We start from the raw sequence: 17,031 nt of genomic DNA, 5'->3' as shown, positions 1-17,031 counted from the left end.
GCCAGCCGCTGTTCGCGTTCGAGTGGAAAGACCCAGAAAAAGGTAACACAGGTCAGTTGACCTGGACACGGCTGCCCCAAGGGTTCAAGAACTCTCCCACTCTCTTCGACGAGGCCCTCCACCGAGATTTGGCCCCCTTTAGGGCCCTCAACCCTCAGGTAGTGCTACTCCAATATGTAGACGACCTCTTGGTGGCAGCCCCCACATATAAAGACTGCAAAGAAGGGACACAGAAGCTCCTACAGGAATTGAGTGAATTAGGGTACCGGGTATCGGCTAAAAAGGCCCAGCTCTGCCAAAGAGAGGTCACCTATCTGGGGTACCTACTCAAGGGGGGAAAAAGATGGCTGACCCCGGCCCGAAAGGCTACTGTTATGAAGATCCCCGCTCCCACGACCCCCAGACAGGTCCGTGAATTTCTGGGCACTGCAGGATTCTGCAGGCTCTGGATCCCTGGGTTTGCTTCCCTAGCCGCACCCCTGTATCCCTTAACAAAGGAAAGCATCCCTTTTACCTGGACTGAGGAACATCAGAAAGCTTTTGACCACATAAAAAAAGCCTTGCTGTCAGCCCCCGCTTTGGCCCTCCCCGACCTCACCAAACCATTTACTCTATACGTAGATGAGAGGGCCGGTGTGGCCCGGGGAGTGCTTACTCAGACTTTAGGACCCTGGCGGCGGCCAGTAGCTTACCTATCAAAAAAATTGGATCCGGTGGCTAGCGGGTGGCCAACCTGCCTGAAAGCGGTTGCAGCCGTGGCACTCCTTCTCAAGGACGCTGATAAGTTAACCTTGGGACAGAATGTGACTGTGATTGCTTCCCATAGCCTCGAAAGCATTGTACGGCAGCCCCCCGACCGGTGGATGACCAATGCCAGGATGACTCATTACCAGAGCCTGCTGCTAAATGAAAGGATATCGTTTGCACCCCCTGCCGTCCTGAACCCAGCTACCCTCCTACCAGTCGAGTCGGAAGCCACCCCAGTACACAGGTGCTCAGAGATCCTCGCCGAAGAAACTGGAACTCGACGAGACCTGAAGGACCAGCCATTGCCCGGGGTGCCAGCCTGGTATACGGACGGTAGCAGTTTCATCGCGGAGGGTAAACGGAGAGCAGGGGCCGCCATCGTAGATGGCAAGCGGACGGTGTGGACAAGCAGCCTGCCAGAAGGTACGTCAGCCCAGAAGGCCGAACTAGTGGCTTTGACGCAGGCATTACGCCTGGCCGAAGGAAAAAACATCAACATCTACACCGACAGCAGGTATGCTTTTGCCACTGCTCACATTCATGGGGCAATATATAAACAGAGGGGGTTGCTCACTTCTGCGGGAAAAGACATTAAAAACAAGGAAGAAATTTTGGCCCTGCTAGAGGCCATTCACCTCCCTAAGCGGGTCGCCATTATCCACTGCCCCGGCCACCAGAGGGGAAATGACCCTGTGGCCACCGGGAACCGGAGGGCCGACGAGGCTGCAAAACAAGCCGCCCTGTCGACCAGAGTGCTGGCAGAAACTACAAAACCTCAAGAGCTAACCGAACCCGCCCAGGTTAAGGCCGAGCCAAGAGAGCTCACCCCTGACCGGGGGAAAGAATTTATTCAGCGGTTGCATCAGTTGACACACTTAGGACCAGAAAAGCTTCTCCAATTAGTAAACCGCACCAGCCTCCTCATCCCGAACCTCCAGTCTGTAGTTCGCGAGGTCACCAGTCGGTGTCAGGCTTGTGTCATGACTAATGCGGTCCCGACCTACCGAGAGATCGGAAAGAGACAACGAGGAGATCGACCCGGCGTGTACTGGGAGGTAGACTTCACAGAGGTAAAGCCTGGCCGGTATGGAAACAGGTATCTGCTGGTATTCATAGACACTTTTTCCGGATGGGTAGAAGCTTTTCCTACCAAAACTGAAACGGCCCTGACCGTCTGCAAAAAGATATTAGAGGAAATTCTACCCCGCTTCGGGATCCCTAAGGTACTCGGGTCAGACAATGGCCCAGCCTTTGTTGCTCAGATAAGTCAGGGACTGGCCACTCAACTGGGGATAAATTGGAAGTTACACTGTGCTTATAGACCCCAGAGCTCAGGTCAGGTAGAAAGAATGAACAGGACAATCAAAGAGACCTTAACCAAATTAGCCTTAGAGACCGGTGGAAAAGACTGGGTGGCCCTCCTTCCCTTAGCGCTGCTCAGAGCCAGGAATACCCCTGGCCGGTTTGGTCTAACTCCTTATGAAATTCTCTATGGGGGACCGCCCCCCATACTCGAGTCTGGAGGGACATTGGGTCCCGATGATAATTTTCTCCCTGTCTTATTTACTCATTTAAAGGCTTTAGAAGTTGTGAGGACCCAGATCTGGGACCAGATCAAGGAGGTGTACAAGCCCGGCACCGTGACAATCCCCCACCCGTTCCAGGTCGGAGACCGAGTGCTTGTCAGACGCCACCGACCCAGCAGCCTTGAGCCTCGGTGGAAAGGCCCGTACCTGGTGTTGCTGACCACCCCGACCGCAGTAAAAGTCGACGGTATCGCTGCCTGGGTCCATGCTTCTCACCTCAAGCCTGCACCACCCTCGGCACCAGATGAGTCTTGGGAGCTGGAAAAGACTGATCATCCTCTTAAGCTGCGTTTTCGGCGGCGGCAGAACGAGTTGGAGTGAAAACCCTCACCAGCCTGTGACCCTCACCTGGCAGGTACTGTCCCAAACTGGGAACGTTGTCTGGAAGACAGAAAAAGTCCAGCCCCCTTGGACTTGGTGGCCCATTCTTACACCTGATGTATGTGCCCTGGCGGCCGGTCTTGAGTCCTGGGATATCCCAGAAACCGATGTATCAACCTCTAAGAGAGTCAGACCCCCTGACTCAAACTATGAGAGTGCTTATAAACAGATCACCTGGGGAGCCATAGGATGCAGCTACCCTAAGGCTAGGACCAGAATGGCAAGTTCCACCTTCTACGTGTGTCCCCGGGATGACCGGTCCAGTTCAGAAGCTAGAAGGTGTGGAGGGCTAGAATCCCTGTATTGTAAAAAATGGGGTTGTGAAACCACGGGGACTGTTTATTGGCAACCTACGTCCTCCTGGGACCTCATAACTGTAAAATGGAATGACACAGAGCGATCATGGGGTGCCCTACTGGCAACCTGTGAAAAAACCGGCTGGTGTAACCCCCTTAAAATAAATTTCACAGAACAAGGGCGGCAATCCAAAGAGTGGATAATAGGAAAAACCTGGGGATTGGGATTCTATGTGTCTGGATATCCAGGCGTACAGTTGACCATTCGGTTAGAGATCACCAGCAAGCCAGCTGAGACAGTGGGCCCCAACTCCGTCCTTGCGAAACAAGGACCCCCTAACAAAACCCCCCCTTCCCCAACGAGGGAAGCGCCGCCCATCTCTCAACCCTCGGCGGCTCCTAGCCAAGTCCCCACGGTACTGGAGGAAAGTGTTGTCCTGAACACTCTGTCTCCCACCACGGGCGACAGACTCTTTGGCCTTGTGAGGGGGGCCTTCCTAGCCTTAAATGCTACCGACCCAGACGCCACGAAGTCTTGCTGGCTCTGTTTGGCCTTGGGTCCCCCTTATTATGAAGGAGTTGCCTCCTTAGGAGGGGCCTTCACTTATACCTCCAACTATACCCAGTGCCGCTGGGGGAGCCAAGGAAAGCTTACCCTCACTGAGGTCTCAGGACACGGGTCGTGCATAGGAAAGGTGCCCTCTACCCATCAGCATCTTTGCAATCAGACCCTACCCATCAACTCCTCCACGGAACATCAATACCTGCTCCCCACCAACCATAGCTGGTGGGCCTGCAGCACCGGCCTCACCCCCTGCCTCTCCACCTCAGTTTTTAATCAGTCTAAAGATTTCTGTATCCTGATCCAGCTGGTCCCTCGCATCTATTACCATTCTGAAGAAACCTTGTTGCAGGCCTATGACGATCCTCACCCCAGGGTTAAAAGAGAGCCTGTCTCACTTACCCTAGCTGTTCTTCTGGGGTTGGGGGTCGCAGCAGGTATAGGTACTGGCGCATCCGCCCTAGTTAAAGGGCCCATAGACCTCCAACAAGGCCTAGCCAGCCTCCAGACCGCCATGGATACTGACCTCCGGGTCCTCCAGGACTCAATCAGCAAGCTAGAGGACTCGCTGACTTCCCTATCGGAGGTAGTACTCCAAAATAGAAGAGGCCTTGACCTACTGTTTCTAAAAGAAGGAGGCCTCTGCGCGGCCCTAAAAGAAGAGTGCTGTTTTTATGTAGACCACTCAGGTGTGGTGCGAGACTCCATGAGAAAACTCAAAGAGAGACTAGATAAAAGACAGTTGGAGCGCCAGAAAAACCAAAACTGGTATGAAGGGTGGTTCAATAGCTCCCCTTGGTTCACTACCCTCCTATCAACCATCGCCGGGCCCCTATTGCTCCTCCTTCTGTTGTTCACCCTCGGGCCCTGCATCATCAATAGGTTAGTCCAGTTCATCAATGACAGGGTAAGTGCAGTAAAAATTCTGGTCCTTAGACAAAAATATCAGACCCTAGACAACGAAAACAACCTCTAAATTCGCTCTAAGATTAGAGCTTCCCACAAGAGAAATGGGGGAATGAAAGAAGTGTTTTCCAAGCTAGCCGCAGTAACGCCATTCCGCAAGGCACAGAAAAATACCCTAGTAAAAAAAAAAAAAAAATCAACAGCAGTTTCCAGGGCGCCCTTCAACTGTTTCAAGAACTCCCACATGACCCGCGCTTTTTGCTATCCCACCCCTGGCCTTGTTTAAACCGACCAATTACCTTGCTTCTCGCTTCTGTACCCGCGCTTTTTTCTATAAAACAAGCTCAAAAACTCTACTCGGCGCGCCAGTCTACCGAGAGACTGAGCCGCCCGGGTACCCGTGTGTTCAATAAAACCTCTTGCTAATTGCATCCGAAGCCGTGGTCTCGTTGATCCTTGGGAGGGTCTCTCCTGACTGATTGATTGCCCAAATCAGGCGTCTCTCACCTGAATCCAACAAGATAAGATGTAGCAGAAACAACTGTAAGATCCTCCACTTGCAGCCAAACAACCAGCTATATAAGAACAGAACACTGTGACAAGACAGGGGTGGCTTTTCAGCACAGATGCAAATGATTGGCACAATGTTTGATGTGGATCCACAGTATTAGGGGACGGTCCACAGTGTGAGTTTTACTCCTAAACTGCACTGTTAGAGGTATTGAATCACAAGAGAAGTAATTATCTACCTCTGTTCTTGCCGTAGAGACACGTTTAAAACAAAATAATATAAAGTTTATAAATAAAAGGTGAAAAAAAATAAAACACACATGTATTAGCCAAAAGAAGTTTAACCACAATTCTAAACAGTTAAATGGTGATGTCTTTCCCCTCTGAGACTGAGAACAAGACAAGGACACCTGCTATGACCATTTCTGTTCAAGATTAAAATAAGTAAAGAAGGGGGAAAAGGTATAAAGGTTGGAAATTAAAACTGGTATTATTCACAGATGATATGATTGTATATGGAGCAAAGCCAAAAGAATCTACAGATAAATTATTAGATTTCAGAAGTTTAGCAAGATTACCGTATTACATGATCAAGAACATATATCAATTCTATTTCTATATACCAGCAACAAAAACTTGAAAATAAAATTATACTAAAACAGTACCTAACATAATACTAGGTAATACCAGATTCCTAGGAATAAATCAAGCAAAAGATGTGAATAAGGCTTCTTTACACAAATTATAATCATTATTGAGCAAAATGAATAAAGACCTAAAGAAACAGAAGGATGTACTATATGCATGGATGGAAAGACTCCATATAGTTAAAATGTTACCTTTCCTCCTACCAGTCTACACATTCACTCTAATCCCAATCAAAATACAAAGGGGTGTTTATCATGGAACTTCACAAGCTGATTCTGTTAGGTTCAACCTAATACTATGTATTTGGAAATGCAAAAAGCCAAAGAAAGCTCTGACAATTTTGAAAGACCAAAGAACTTGTTCTACTAAATTTCAAGACTCATTATAAAACTGCAGTATTCAACACAGTATAGTATTGATGCAAAGATGGATAAACAGACCAAAAATTAGAAAAAGAGACTCAGAAATACATCCACTTATGTGGATATTTATTTCCTACAAAGCAACACTGCAGAGCAGTGATAAAGGGACACCCTTTCCACTAAATGTTTCCGGGAATATTTGATATGCATATGGAAATATGGTCCCTACTTCACACTACATAGAAAAATTGATTTCAGATATATTGTACATCTAAATTTGAAATGCAAAACAATGAACCTTCTAGAAGATCAGATAGGAGAATACCTACATTATATCAGGATAGGAAAAACCTTTCCTACATTACATGAAAAGCACAAGCCTTAAAGAAAAAGGTTGATAAATCAAACCATATTACATTTAAGAACTCTGTTTACCAAAAGACAATATTTAAAGAGTGCAATGACAATGAAGAATGGGAAAAAATATTCTCTATAAATATAACCAACAAAGGGCCCACATCGAGAATATGCAAGAATTTGTAGAAATTAATAAGAAAAAAGACATACAACCCAAGAGACATGAAAGACAAAAGAGGAAATTCAAGTGGTTAATAAACATATGAAAAATGCACAATCATATTAGTAATGAAGAAAATGAAAATTCAAACCCAATACTATATACTGGTAGGATGGCTAAAATTTGAAAGTTATATAATAATACTTTGTGCTGGTGTGAAACCCACATATGCTGCTGGTAGTACAACCACTTTGGAAAATCAGTTTGGCCCTAAAACTGTACTCTTGCACACCTTATGAGCCAGATATTGTATATCCAACAGAAATGTGTGCATGTGTGCACTAAGAGACATGTACAAGAATGTTTAAGGAAACAGTATTCATAATCATCAAAAACTAGAAACATTCAAACATCCATCAACAGAAGAATGGATAAGTAAACTGTAACATAGTCCTTAACTAAATACTATACCCTAAAAAATGTGAGAAAACTAGGGACATATGCAATAGTACTTAATATTCACCCAAAAAAACTAGACACGATAGAATACTACCATACAATTCCATTTATATAAAGTTCAGAAAAGTAGGCAAAACTAAACTAGGAATATTTAGACACATTTCTGTGATGCAACTAAAAGGAAGTGATTAAAATAAAAGTCGACAGTGGTTACTTTCTGGGGGAGGCAAAGGTACAATGGGGTTTCTAGAGTGCTGGAAATGTTTTCTTGACCTGGTGATGCTTATACAGGTATATACACTGTATTAAGTCATTAAGCTGTACATTTCTATTTTGTACATTCTGGATGTATGCTTTATTTTACTGTAAAAATGGCTTAAAATTAAAAACTGCAAGTGAAAAGATGAGTAGGCATAACTATGTATAATTTTATGCCTTGTCAAAACAAAACTTGGGTTAAACGGAAAACAACAAAATGAAAACTGTACTATGCACAATAAGGCTGGAAGAACAAAGTTTAATATACAAGTTACAATCATATATTACAGAAATCTGTATAAACAGTTCTCTGTACTCCATGAATACAAAGGATATTAAAAAGAAATGCAAGGAAGAAAAATACAGGTAATGGGCAATGCTTTAGAAATTGACAATGTAACTAGGATTTAGCAAATGCAAATGAAACAACTCTAAATTATCATTTATGCCTGTTAAATTAACTATTACTGTTAGGGTGTAGGTAAGGATTTTTCTTTCACTTGTGTCACTGAAAATTGATTTGTTATTTTTATTTCAAGTATTTTTCCTTCCTGAAAATGCATTTCAAAATAATAATAATAATTTCAAAACCCACATCTAAAATAATTCTTACCTTGCTTGAGAATTTTGGTGATCTATATTTAACAAGGCTGTAAAATCCTTTATGGCTGCAATCCAGTTTTCATTTTCATAGTAAAACATCCCACGTTTTAATAAAGCATCTGTTCTTCTGGGATCATAAAAAATACACTACAGGGGCAGAGGGAGGTACATAAACATATCACATAATGAAAAAATAAGTAGGAATATAATCGCATAGCAAATTAAGTGGCTATAACCACATTTTAAACTTCAGATTGCATTAAAGCAGATGACTTTAAAATACCAAAATTTTCAGATTTGCATCTAAAGATCATAACTTTATGTGCAATCTATCCATCATCAAATTCTGGAGAGGGAATACTTTCTCAGAGAAAAATAAGCCAGCACATGCAAGAAGCCAAGACTTTTACCCACTGAAATTTTTACTGAAAAATATTTGTAAGTAAGTTGTTCAACTAGAGTGGAGTTATATTGAATCTATCATAGCATTTTGTCCTAATTAAAGATGAAAAATATTAAACCACATCAAGGCTGATTCAATCAAATCAAATATGGATTGATCTACTCCCTAAAATGGGAAAAGAAATGAATTATTATTGGCATGGTTCATGCATTTCATATTGACGTCAAGGCAGTAAACAGACTAAATCACGTTTGTAAAGCTATTCACCTATTGGCAGTAGAAAAGAATTGAAGCACAAAGCAGGTTGCCAAGTATTTTTTAAACAGAAAAAAAAAAAAACTAACTTGTTTGACCTTAAGGTGGTGCATTAATCTATTTTTAGTCTATTGGTGCCAGATGGAGAAAATGAACAGAATAGATAGCCTGATAATTTCAACGTCTTCAAAAAGATTTTTGGTCATTCTAGAACAGAATTTACAAAATTTATAACATTCTCCTCAAGCAGAAGAATGTCAAGTAAGTGGCTAAACCATCATGGATTATGAAACAGGGCAGCTGGGAACGTGAAAGTTTAAATTATTTAAATAATTTCTTCTGTATTTTCAATTGTACCAAGGACTAAGAATTTAGAGTTAAAAGTAAGGAGATCCAGGTTGCAAGTCTGCTACAATAAGAAAACTATTTTACCTTGACTCTAGCCTCAAAGTACAGGTCACCGAAAAGTTCACTTCCTCTAGGGCATTCTTTGACATCCCCCAACCAAATATAAATTACTCTCCCACCATTTTTATTTCCTTCACAGCACTCACCATAATTTGTAATTATATATTTGTGTACAAGTATGTTTACATCTACTTTTAAATACCTGTCCTTTAAACTATAAGCTCCATGTATGCAGAAAACAAGTCCATTTTATTCCCCACCATTTATCCACTACATTATACAGTGCCTTAGTTAATAAATATTTGTGAGCGAATGAATGAATGAACCAGTGAACACAGCTTCTTAGAGAGCAGACAGATTCCCTGCAGAAGAGAATCAGCTATCCAAGAGTTCAGAAGTGGAAAATAACTTTATATGTTGCTTGAAGAGAAGAAGCTTTTAACCGCTTTGTCAGGCTCAAGAGCCTGGAAAAGTCAAGACCCCCTCAGAGCGGTCTCAATGCCCCCACACCCAACTCTCTTTGATGTGAATCCATTCATTCACCAATAATTTTTTTTAAAAAGTCACTGATGCAGTGTTAATATCAATTCCAATAATGAAAGCTCTAGCTCCTAACATATAACAAATTAATTTTGATTATAAAACATAAAACTTGCTGCACTATTAGTATGAGAATATCACAATCTAAAATATAGAAAAGCATTATAAATGATAGAGCTTACTTTAGAAAAATCATCAATGGCCAGTACTTTGTTTTCTATTTCATACATCTCACCCCTCCTGAAATAGATATCAGCATCTGTGGGCTTGCACTTAATTGCCTGTGAGTAGTTTAGAATTGCCAAAGTAATGTCTTTTCTTCCCCTGTAAATTTCGGCCTTTGACAAATATGCCTCTAAAGAAGATTAAAAAGGTAAAATTTAGCACTATAGTCCTTTCACTGACTATGAAAATTTTAAAATATTAATCCCTCTCCCTTCAAAAAAGTAATCTTAAAATAATTTTTCTTTCTTATACCTTCTTAATCATTTCATTTAATTTTTTTCCCTATTTTTACAATGCCATTTTCATTCTCAAAGGCTAAATACTCATTTGTGGTTAAAATTACTTTTAATTGGAAGTGACAAAAATTACCTTTTATCTTTTTGTATCTCTATCTACAACATTTCATAATCTTTTTTTTTAAAGATTACATAGTAATTTATTGAGTGCCTCCCCTCCCTGCCCTTGCAGTCTCTAGGTCACTTTTTCCGCTTGTATCTCTTCTGTGCTAGCTGCAGGAAGATGGCCAGGGACAGGGGCACAGCTTACTGCTTGATGAGCCCCATAAGGTGGTTTTAACTGTCTTCCTCATACACAAGAACACAGCCAGCAGACCCAGCTCCTCATATAGCGCCTCTACCTGGGCCACCTTCTCAACCTCCTTCTGCCCATAACTCTCCTGCAGGATCTGGCACTGTTCCACAGTGGCCCATTGCAGACACCGAACCACCGGCTAACTGTATTTGTTGTCCTGGATGTCAGTGCCAATCTTGCCAGTCACACTGGGATCCCCACAGAGGTCAAGGTAATCATTCTGAATCTGAAAGAACTCTCCCATCTCCAGCAGGATCTTCTTGGCACTGGCATTTTCCTTCTCCCCATCAATGCCTGCCATATACATGGCAGTAGCTACAGGAAGGTAGAAGGAGTAGAAAGCTGTCTTGTACTTGACAATAGCTTTGTACCTCTTTTTAGTGAATCTGCCAAGATCCACTGGGGGGCTGTGATGAGGTCCAGGGTCTGCCCAATCTCAGTCTGACAGGAACTCTGCAGGAAGAGCTCAATCAGGTTCAGGTAACAGGGTTGCTCCCGGCAGTAGAACTTCAGCAGGTGATAGATACATGCTTCCAGAAGTATAGCATCATTGATGGCATTCAAACCTATGCCTGGCTTCTAATACCAGCAGATCTTCCCCCCATGGGTGAGGGATGAATCCATGATGTCGTCGGACACCAGGAAGAAAGCTTGCAGCAGTTCCACACACCAGCCCATGGTCAGGGCCCAATGGACACTATCAGTATCCTTTTTCCTTGGCTCCACCATCTCACAGAATGCTACTAGCACTGTCAAACTCCACTGGTACTTGCCTCCAATGGCATTGTACTCCAGGACGTCCCTGAGCCGGGCAATGGTATCTCCTGTCTCCAGGTGCCCCATCTCATCTTCAGTCACCACCTTAACAATCTGGGACACGTGCTGGAGAAAATCCTGCTTTTCTTGGGCATAAACGTCTGATTTCTGGTCTCCATTCATTCTGAGGGAGGAGCAAAGTACTCTGTTCCTGGATGCAAGTTCCTGTTGGCCAAAGTTTCATAATCTTTTAATAATCACAGTCAAAGTTAGGTTTTGATGGCACAAAGTTTTATGGACTTTTAGCAGACAGAGATCAAGACAGGTCAAAAACATTTATAAAGCTATGTTATATTCTAAGGGTATGTTGTAAGTGCTGGCACGTATTCTAACAGCTTTCTCTTTTTTGGATGTCTTCTGAAGCTTATACAAAAATGAGTATGACATTTTCACATTCCTGGAAAGTTCCATGTCTAGTGGTTCAAGTTGGTTAGAAGATGGTACATAGATTTCATCCAAACGAGATTCCTAGCAACACTGCAATTCTAATTCAGAGATCTGTGATCAAGAAAAGACTGAATCATTTCTATAACTCAAATTTTTAGTTCATAGTCTTGTGAAATGAGCAGTAGGAACCCAATGTACTGTAATGTATATCAAGGATATTAACATCCCAAACCATGACGAAAACAATTTTTGAAAACAATTTAGCATTATATGAGCCCTGAGTTTACCATATCAAGAGTAAAAAACTCTGAGAAAAGTCACGACCATTTTTTCAGGACTTATATCTATTGATTTATGTACCTTCATAATACCAATAAATGACAAAAGCTGAGGTAAAAATATAGGTAATATAACCATTTCCACAGACAACCCACCTGCATTATTTTTATCATGTTTATTTATATAATTCAAGTCATCCAAAGCTTCATTAATTTTGTCTAGGAAAAGATAAATGAAATGCCGGTGCCAATAGGCATTGAGAAGCATTGGCTCCAAGAGGATAGCCTGGAAAATACATGTATAAATTCAATTAGAGTTGATTTGTTAAAGGAAGATATTCTATAAATAAATTTTTCAAATACTATTGATCCCAGTGACTTTATATGTGTATAGTATAAAATAAAACCTCCCAATCAAAAACTAATGTTTTAATATTAATTATTTTTAAATGCCAATAATTATATTTCCACAATCCCACATGCTATCCTACAAATATTCATTGTATAAAATTCCAGTAAAATGGAGCTGACTGGTTAGCTCAACTCCGTAGATCCTTGGTGCTTATAACACCAAGGTCAAGGTTTCAGATCCACACCAGATAGCAGCAAAAAAAAAAAAAAATCCAGTAAAAACTACTACATAATTAAAAGCAAGTGTAAATGGTGAATAGTGTTATTTTGATTAAATAAAACTTACCTCCTGTAGATCATTCATGGCGCTCTGTAACTTTCCCAGCTTCCTATAAATAGCTCCACGCCTACAATATGCAAATGCAGGAGATTTCTTCTCACTTATTTCTTCAGTCAAGATCTCCACTTCAGATTCATAATGTTTAATGAGCTCTGGTGGAAGACTACACTCCACAGAATCATTTAATTCTAGTTTTGGTGGTTCTTTTACTCCTTCAGACAGGTCTTTAAGAACACGTATTTTAACAGCTTTCTCCTTTGGGGGTGTATTCTGAAGCTTATGCTTCATGAACATATCAAGGGCCCATGCTCGTTTATCTCCGTTTTCTGGAATTCCCCCCTTACGTTGGGCAAATTTATCAAAATTTAAACACAAAGGTAAGCTGGGACACTGTATTTGACGTTCATATACTGGAACTTTGAGCAAGTATTTCTTCTGTCCAGGAAGTATTCCATGAGACATTGATCTAGTTTTAAAAAGAATTTTTTAATTACAGAAATATAATTATCTTTCTAATCAATAAATCAACTCAGCCATACACAAAATTACTATCTTTTTGTTATCAAAACAAAATTACATGCTAATTTTATGCAACCCAGGTCCTTCTCATATTCATTAAAGTTGCTACACTGTATGAAAAATCTCTGCAGAGTTTATGAAAGCAAAGACTGATTTTAAAGATGTAGCCTCCCTGGAGTACTGAAATAATGGGGTCAATGTTCCCATTTCAGGTTGAATTTACACCCCCACCCTAAAACCCACCAGAAGAATTACAATGGAGAATTGAGGTAAACATGATGTGAGAAAGGAAATGCCATCCTAGAGACTGGAGAGGACATGAACTTGAGGAAGTGGGAAGAAGAAAGGAGTTGACTAGGCAACAGATTACCAAATAAATATCTCAGACTTCGCCCTTCTCTAGTAGGATATCAAATTAGATAATATCTAATATACTTTCAAATGCTTCAAGTCTAGGTTTATCCTCCTCAAATTCTCCATTTGCAACACAGTTGTCATTCAGTAATATTTACTGTATGGTTGGTACTGTACTAGTCATAGGAGATAAGATAAACACATTCTGTTGGAAGAAAAAAAATTTTAACCCCATCGTTTCATAAATATTTACTGAGTATGCACTGGGAGAAACACATAGTGGTGAACACTAGGAGAATAAAGGTAAGAATAGTCAATTTCTTTCCCTTTCATTACTTTCTTACACTCACCACTCCTCTCCACATTCTAGTACAAGCCACGACCATCTATTCTGCCTAGGGTACAGTAACTACTTGAATTCCCTGCCTCTACTCTTACCCTTTGTCAAGTCCATTTTCCACATGGCAGACAGCATGTTTTTATGTGTAAATCAGTTATGTCACCCCCTCCAAGAACTGCCCCTAGTACCTGGAATGCAAATCAAGTTTTTCACCAGGGTCTATGAATACAGACTCCACATGACGAGGTCCTAGCACAGATGCCTGATACCACTGCTCTCTCCCTTCATTCCCTGTTCTCCAGCCATATCATCTGTGAGCCAGCCTCAAGGCCAATGCACTTTCCAGCACTTCCAACTGGCCAGCTTCTTCTTAATTCATATTTCTGATCAAATGTCATTTTAGAAAGACCTTCTGTGCCAGATATATTTTATTTGCACCTTCATATGCATCTTTACCCTTCTCCACCGTGCACTCTGAGCTGGGAGACTGATCTGTAAAGATGAAATTCATAGGATCTCTATGGGACTATGAGCACAACTGATTCCATCTTGAGCCCTTTCCACTTGTTATGTCCTTCTGAGAGTTTTGCCCATAAATTTATATAGTAACTAGGGGTTAGGTAGTTAGAATAATATATATATATATAAACATCCTGCTGGCTGTAAAGAAGGACTAGTTAAGTACCCTGGTGTGGCAATAAGCCAGCCTGGCCACCTGCATCAATATTTGAAGCTAGTTACATTAAGCTTGTTTACAAACTTACATAAGCCTGAGCTCGGCCAGGAGATGGTGTGGAGAAGCTTGGCATATGCCTTTGTGTTGTCATCCAGCCGACTCATCACCCTGTATGTTAAGTTACCCTGTAAATAAAATTCTTTGCTTCACTGCATGGAATAGCCTATTTCATTGTTTGGTCTCAAGATACCTTTCCAGTTTGATGGACATTCTGCCCTTGGTCCATCTTCAGACAGATCCCTCATTCTCTGTCTTCTCATCGAGTGTGTCCAATTAGAAACCCCAAAAGAGGGAAAGAGAAGAGGAAAGTCAAGGTATTTATTCCTCTGGCTCCCTCTTGAAAGAATGCCTCAAACTGGTTATGATACTAAACCAAATGTCACTACTGCTTTCAAAGAAACCCTTTCTATACAACTCTTTTCTTCCAGATTCTAGTAAGCACTCCTTTTTGTCTTCTCAAACTTAGGGGTAGAAAATGGCTTTACTATTTCTAGTCCCAGGATATTGCATCATTTGTGGTTTCCTTATACCCTGACATCTTTGTAAATTGCCCCTTTATTATACTCTCCCAGATTTATCCTAAGTTCAGAGTGCTGTTTACTATTGGGGCCTTGACTGATAAAATAATAGGTACCAGAGATGGACTCAGAAAACATACACACATAAAGGATTCTAGGATAACCTCCTTTCCAAGGTGAAACAGGACACAAGTAATTCATGGTATTTGGTAGTATCAAAATTTCTCAAATTACTGCCAGAGTTAGCAGGATATGATGTTCAGGTGGAAGGCAAGACTTGGGAGATCCAGCAGCTATCACCAGGACAACAATAATGACTATAAAAATTGTGTAGTCAGTTGACTACTTGTTTCAGAACACTGAGTAGTTGCAATACCTATTTAAATGTCCAAACCCTTTAAACCTTGTGCACCAGGGTAATGAAGGTACTAGGGAAAGAATAGGAAACTGAAATATGGGATGTGAACATGTGAGAAGACACTTAACCCTCCCCTGCATAATTATCTTCCAATGACCTTCCTGTGACATTGCCTAGTATGCTGTAACAGGCCTGATTTAAGCACTTCCCAAAATCACTCATCTGCAACTTCTGAACCCTCTCATGAAGCCATAACCATTACAGTCCCTCAGTTACCACATATCTCCAGTTGTCACATAGCTGGCATTGGATTGGTGGCTGATGGCCCTAGTCAGCACAGCCTTGGGCTAGAACTACCCTGGCATACTCTAAGCGAATGGTTCCCCAACTTTAACATGCATCAGAGTCACCTGGAGCCTTGTTAAAACACCGATTTGGGGCACCCCCACAGAACCTCTAATTCAGTAGACCTAGAGTAGAGTTCTAGAATTTGCACTTCTAACAAGTTCCCAGGTAACACTGATGTGGGGACTACACTTTGAGAATCACTTCTATAGAGTCAGGGAAATAGGAATTGATATGCAACATAGAGCATGCTTACTCAAGACCTAAACCCTGGAAAAACTACATAGATGAGGGGGCACAATACCCATGAGAAGCCTTGTGGGTGCTGACCTCAGAGCTGGAAAAGAATGATAGTGGGGAAACAGGAACAAAGGAATTTGTTCACTGATCTCAATTAGAATAATAGGATCCTGGAGTAGTAAGATCCAGCTAATACTGTTAGTGGACACAATGAACATAATAAACCACAGGGACAGAATGGTAGTAACAGAATTTTAACTCACAAAGATCTGTGGCAATAACTGAATAACTACGGGTCTTCAAAGATGAGAGAGATGGACAGCATCCAGAGGTGTTCTCTGACTTACATAGGTAGAAAACTTCTAGGTCTTCTGGGCATAAGCCTAACCAGCTACAGAGCTCTCAGACTAAGCCAGTTCACCGTCCAAACCCTTCACTTGACAAGAAGGCTGGGGCCATGTCCCACTGGTGAAGGATCCTGCAATGTGGCCAAGGTATATATAGTGAATTTTCCCTGATATCTTCCAAAAGTAAGAGAAAGGAAATTATCAAGCCTTCTGAAGATTATTAAACATTGGCTCTAAACTTATGCTGATCAACAGATACCCACTATAGATGCCACTAGAGTCTATCAATCAAATTAGGAAATTATGAAACTCAAGTGATAGAAAAAATCTTGGCCTGAGACCATCTAACAGTGGATCTAGTGATAATCTCCCTAGCTTCAGAATGTGTAGTGGAGTAAATAAACTTAATAACTGAATAAACTGTAGACATGGGGAAATAATAGTAGTAAAGTCCAAGTAGAAATCTCTGGTAATGCCCCCATCCCACCCCATACCACCATCCACCAAGATAGAAAATGAAAAGCAATACTAGATCACTGAGGAAATTACAGCTCAGTAGCACCATCAAAGAGCTGAAAGATGCAAATGGCAATTCTTACCACATCTCTATTTTACTTTCATGTTCAGCCAGTGCAAAAGCCAGGTAGCGTAGAAGATAATTAAGTTCTCACAAATTTGATCAGGTTGTGATAAAAATCTCAGCTTTAATTCCAGATGTGGTGTATTTACTGAAGCAATGAACACACCTCCTGCCTGGCACATGGTTTGCAGCTGTTGACCTGACATACTTTCTTTTCCTTTCCGCTAATTTAGAAGAATCAGGTGAATCTTAGATTTACATGGCA

The 17,031-nt window shown here is 41.6% G+C and overlaps 1 protein-coding gene and 1 pseudogene across 1 annotated transcript in view; both read right to left on the bottom strand.

The window, feature by feature from the left end:
• The window catches only part of TTC6 (tetratricopeptide repeat domain 6), a 164,397-nt gene that overhangs the window by 53,837 nt on the left and 93,529 nt on the right, over positions 1-17,031 (bottom strand). The window contains exons 11-14 of the mRNA XM_063090125.1: positions 12,436-12,895; positions 11,895-12,024; positions 9,624-9,796; positions 7,846-7,982 (exon numbers count right to left, since the gene is read on the bottom strand). Of these exons, the coding sequence (XP_062946195.1) occupies positions 7,846-7,982; positions 9,624-9,796; positions 11,895-12,024; positions 12,436-12,895 (900 nt within the window). The remainder of the gene's footprint in view (positions 1-7,845; positions 7,983-9,623; positions 9,797-11,894; positions 12,025-12,435; positions 12,896-17,031) is intronic.
• Positions 10,143-11,226, bottom strand: LOC134373897 (farnesyl pyrophosphate synthase-like; annotated as a pseudogene).

Source organism: Cynocephalus volans, chromosome 3, assembly GCF_027409185.1.
Source record: "Cynocephalus volans isolate mCynVol1 chromosome 3, mCynVol1.pri, whole genome shotgun sequence".
NCBI classification, from domain to species: domain Eukaryota; kingdom Metazoa; phylum Chordata; class Mammalia; order Dermoptera; family Cynocephalidae; genus Cynocephalus; species Cynocephalus volans.
This window is presented reverse-complemented; position numbering and strand designations above follow the sequence as displayed.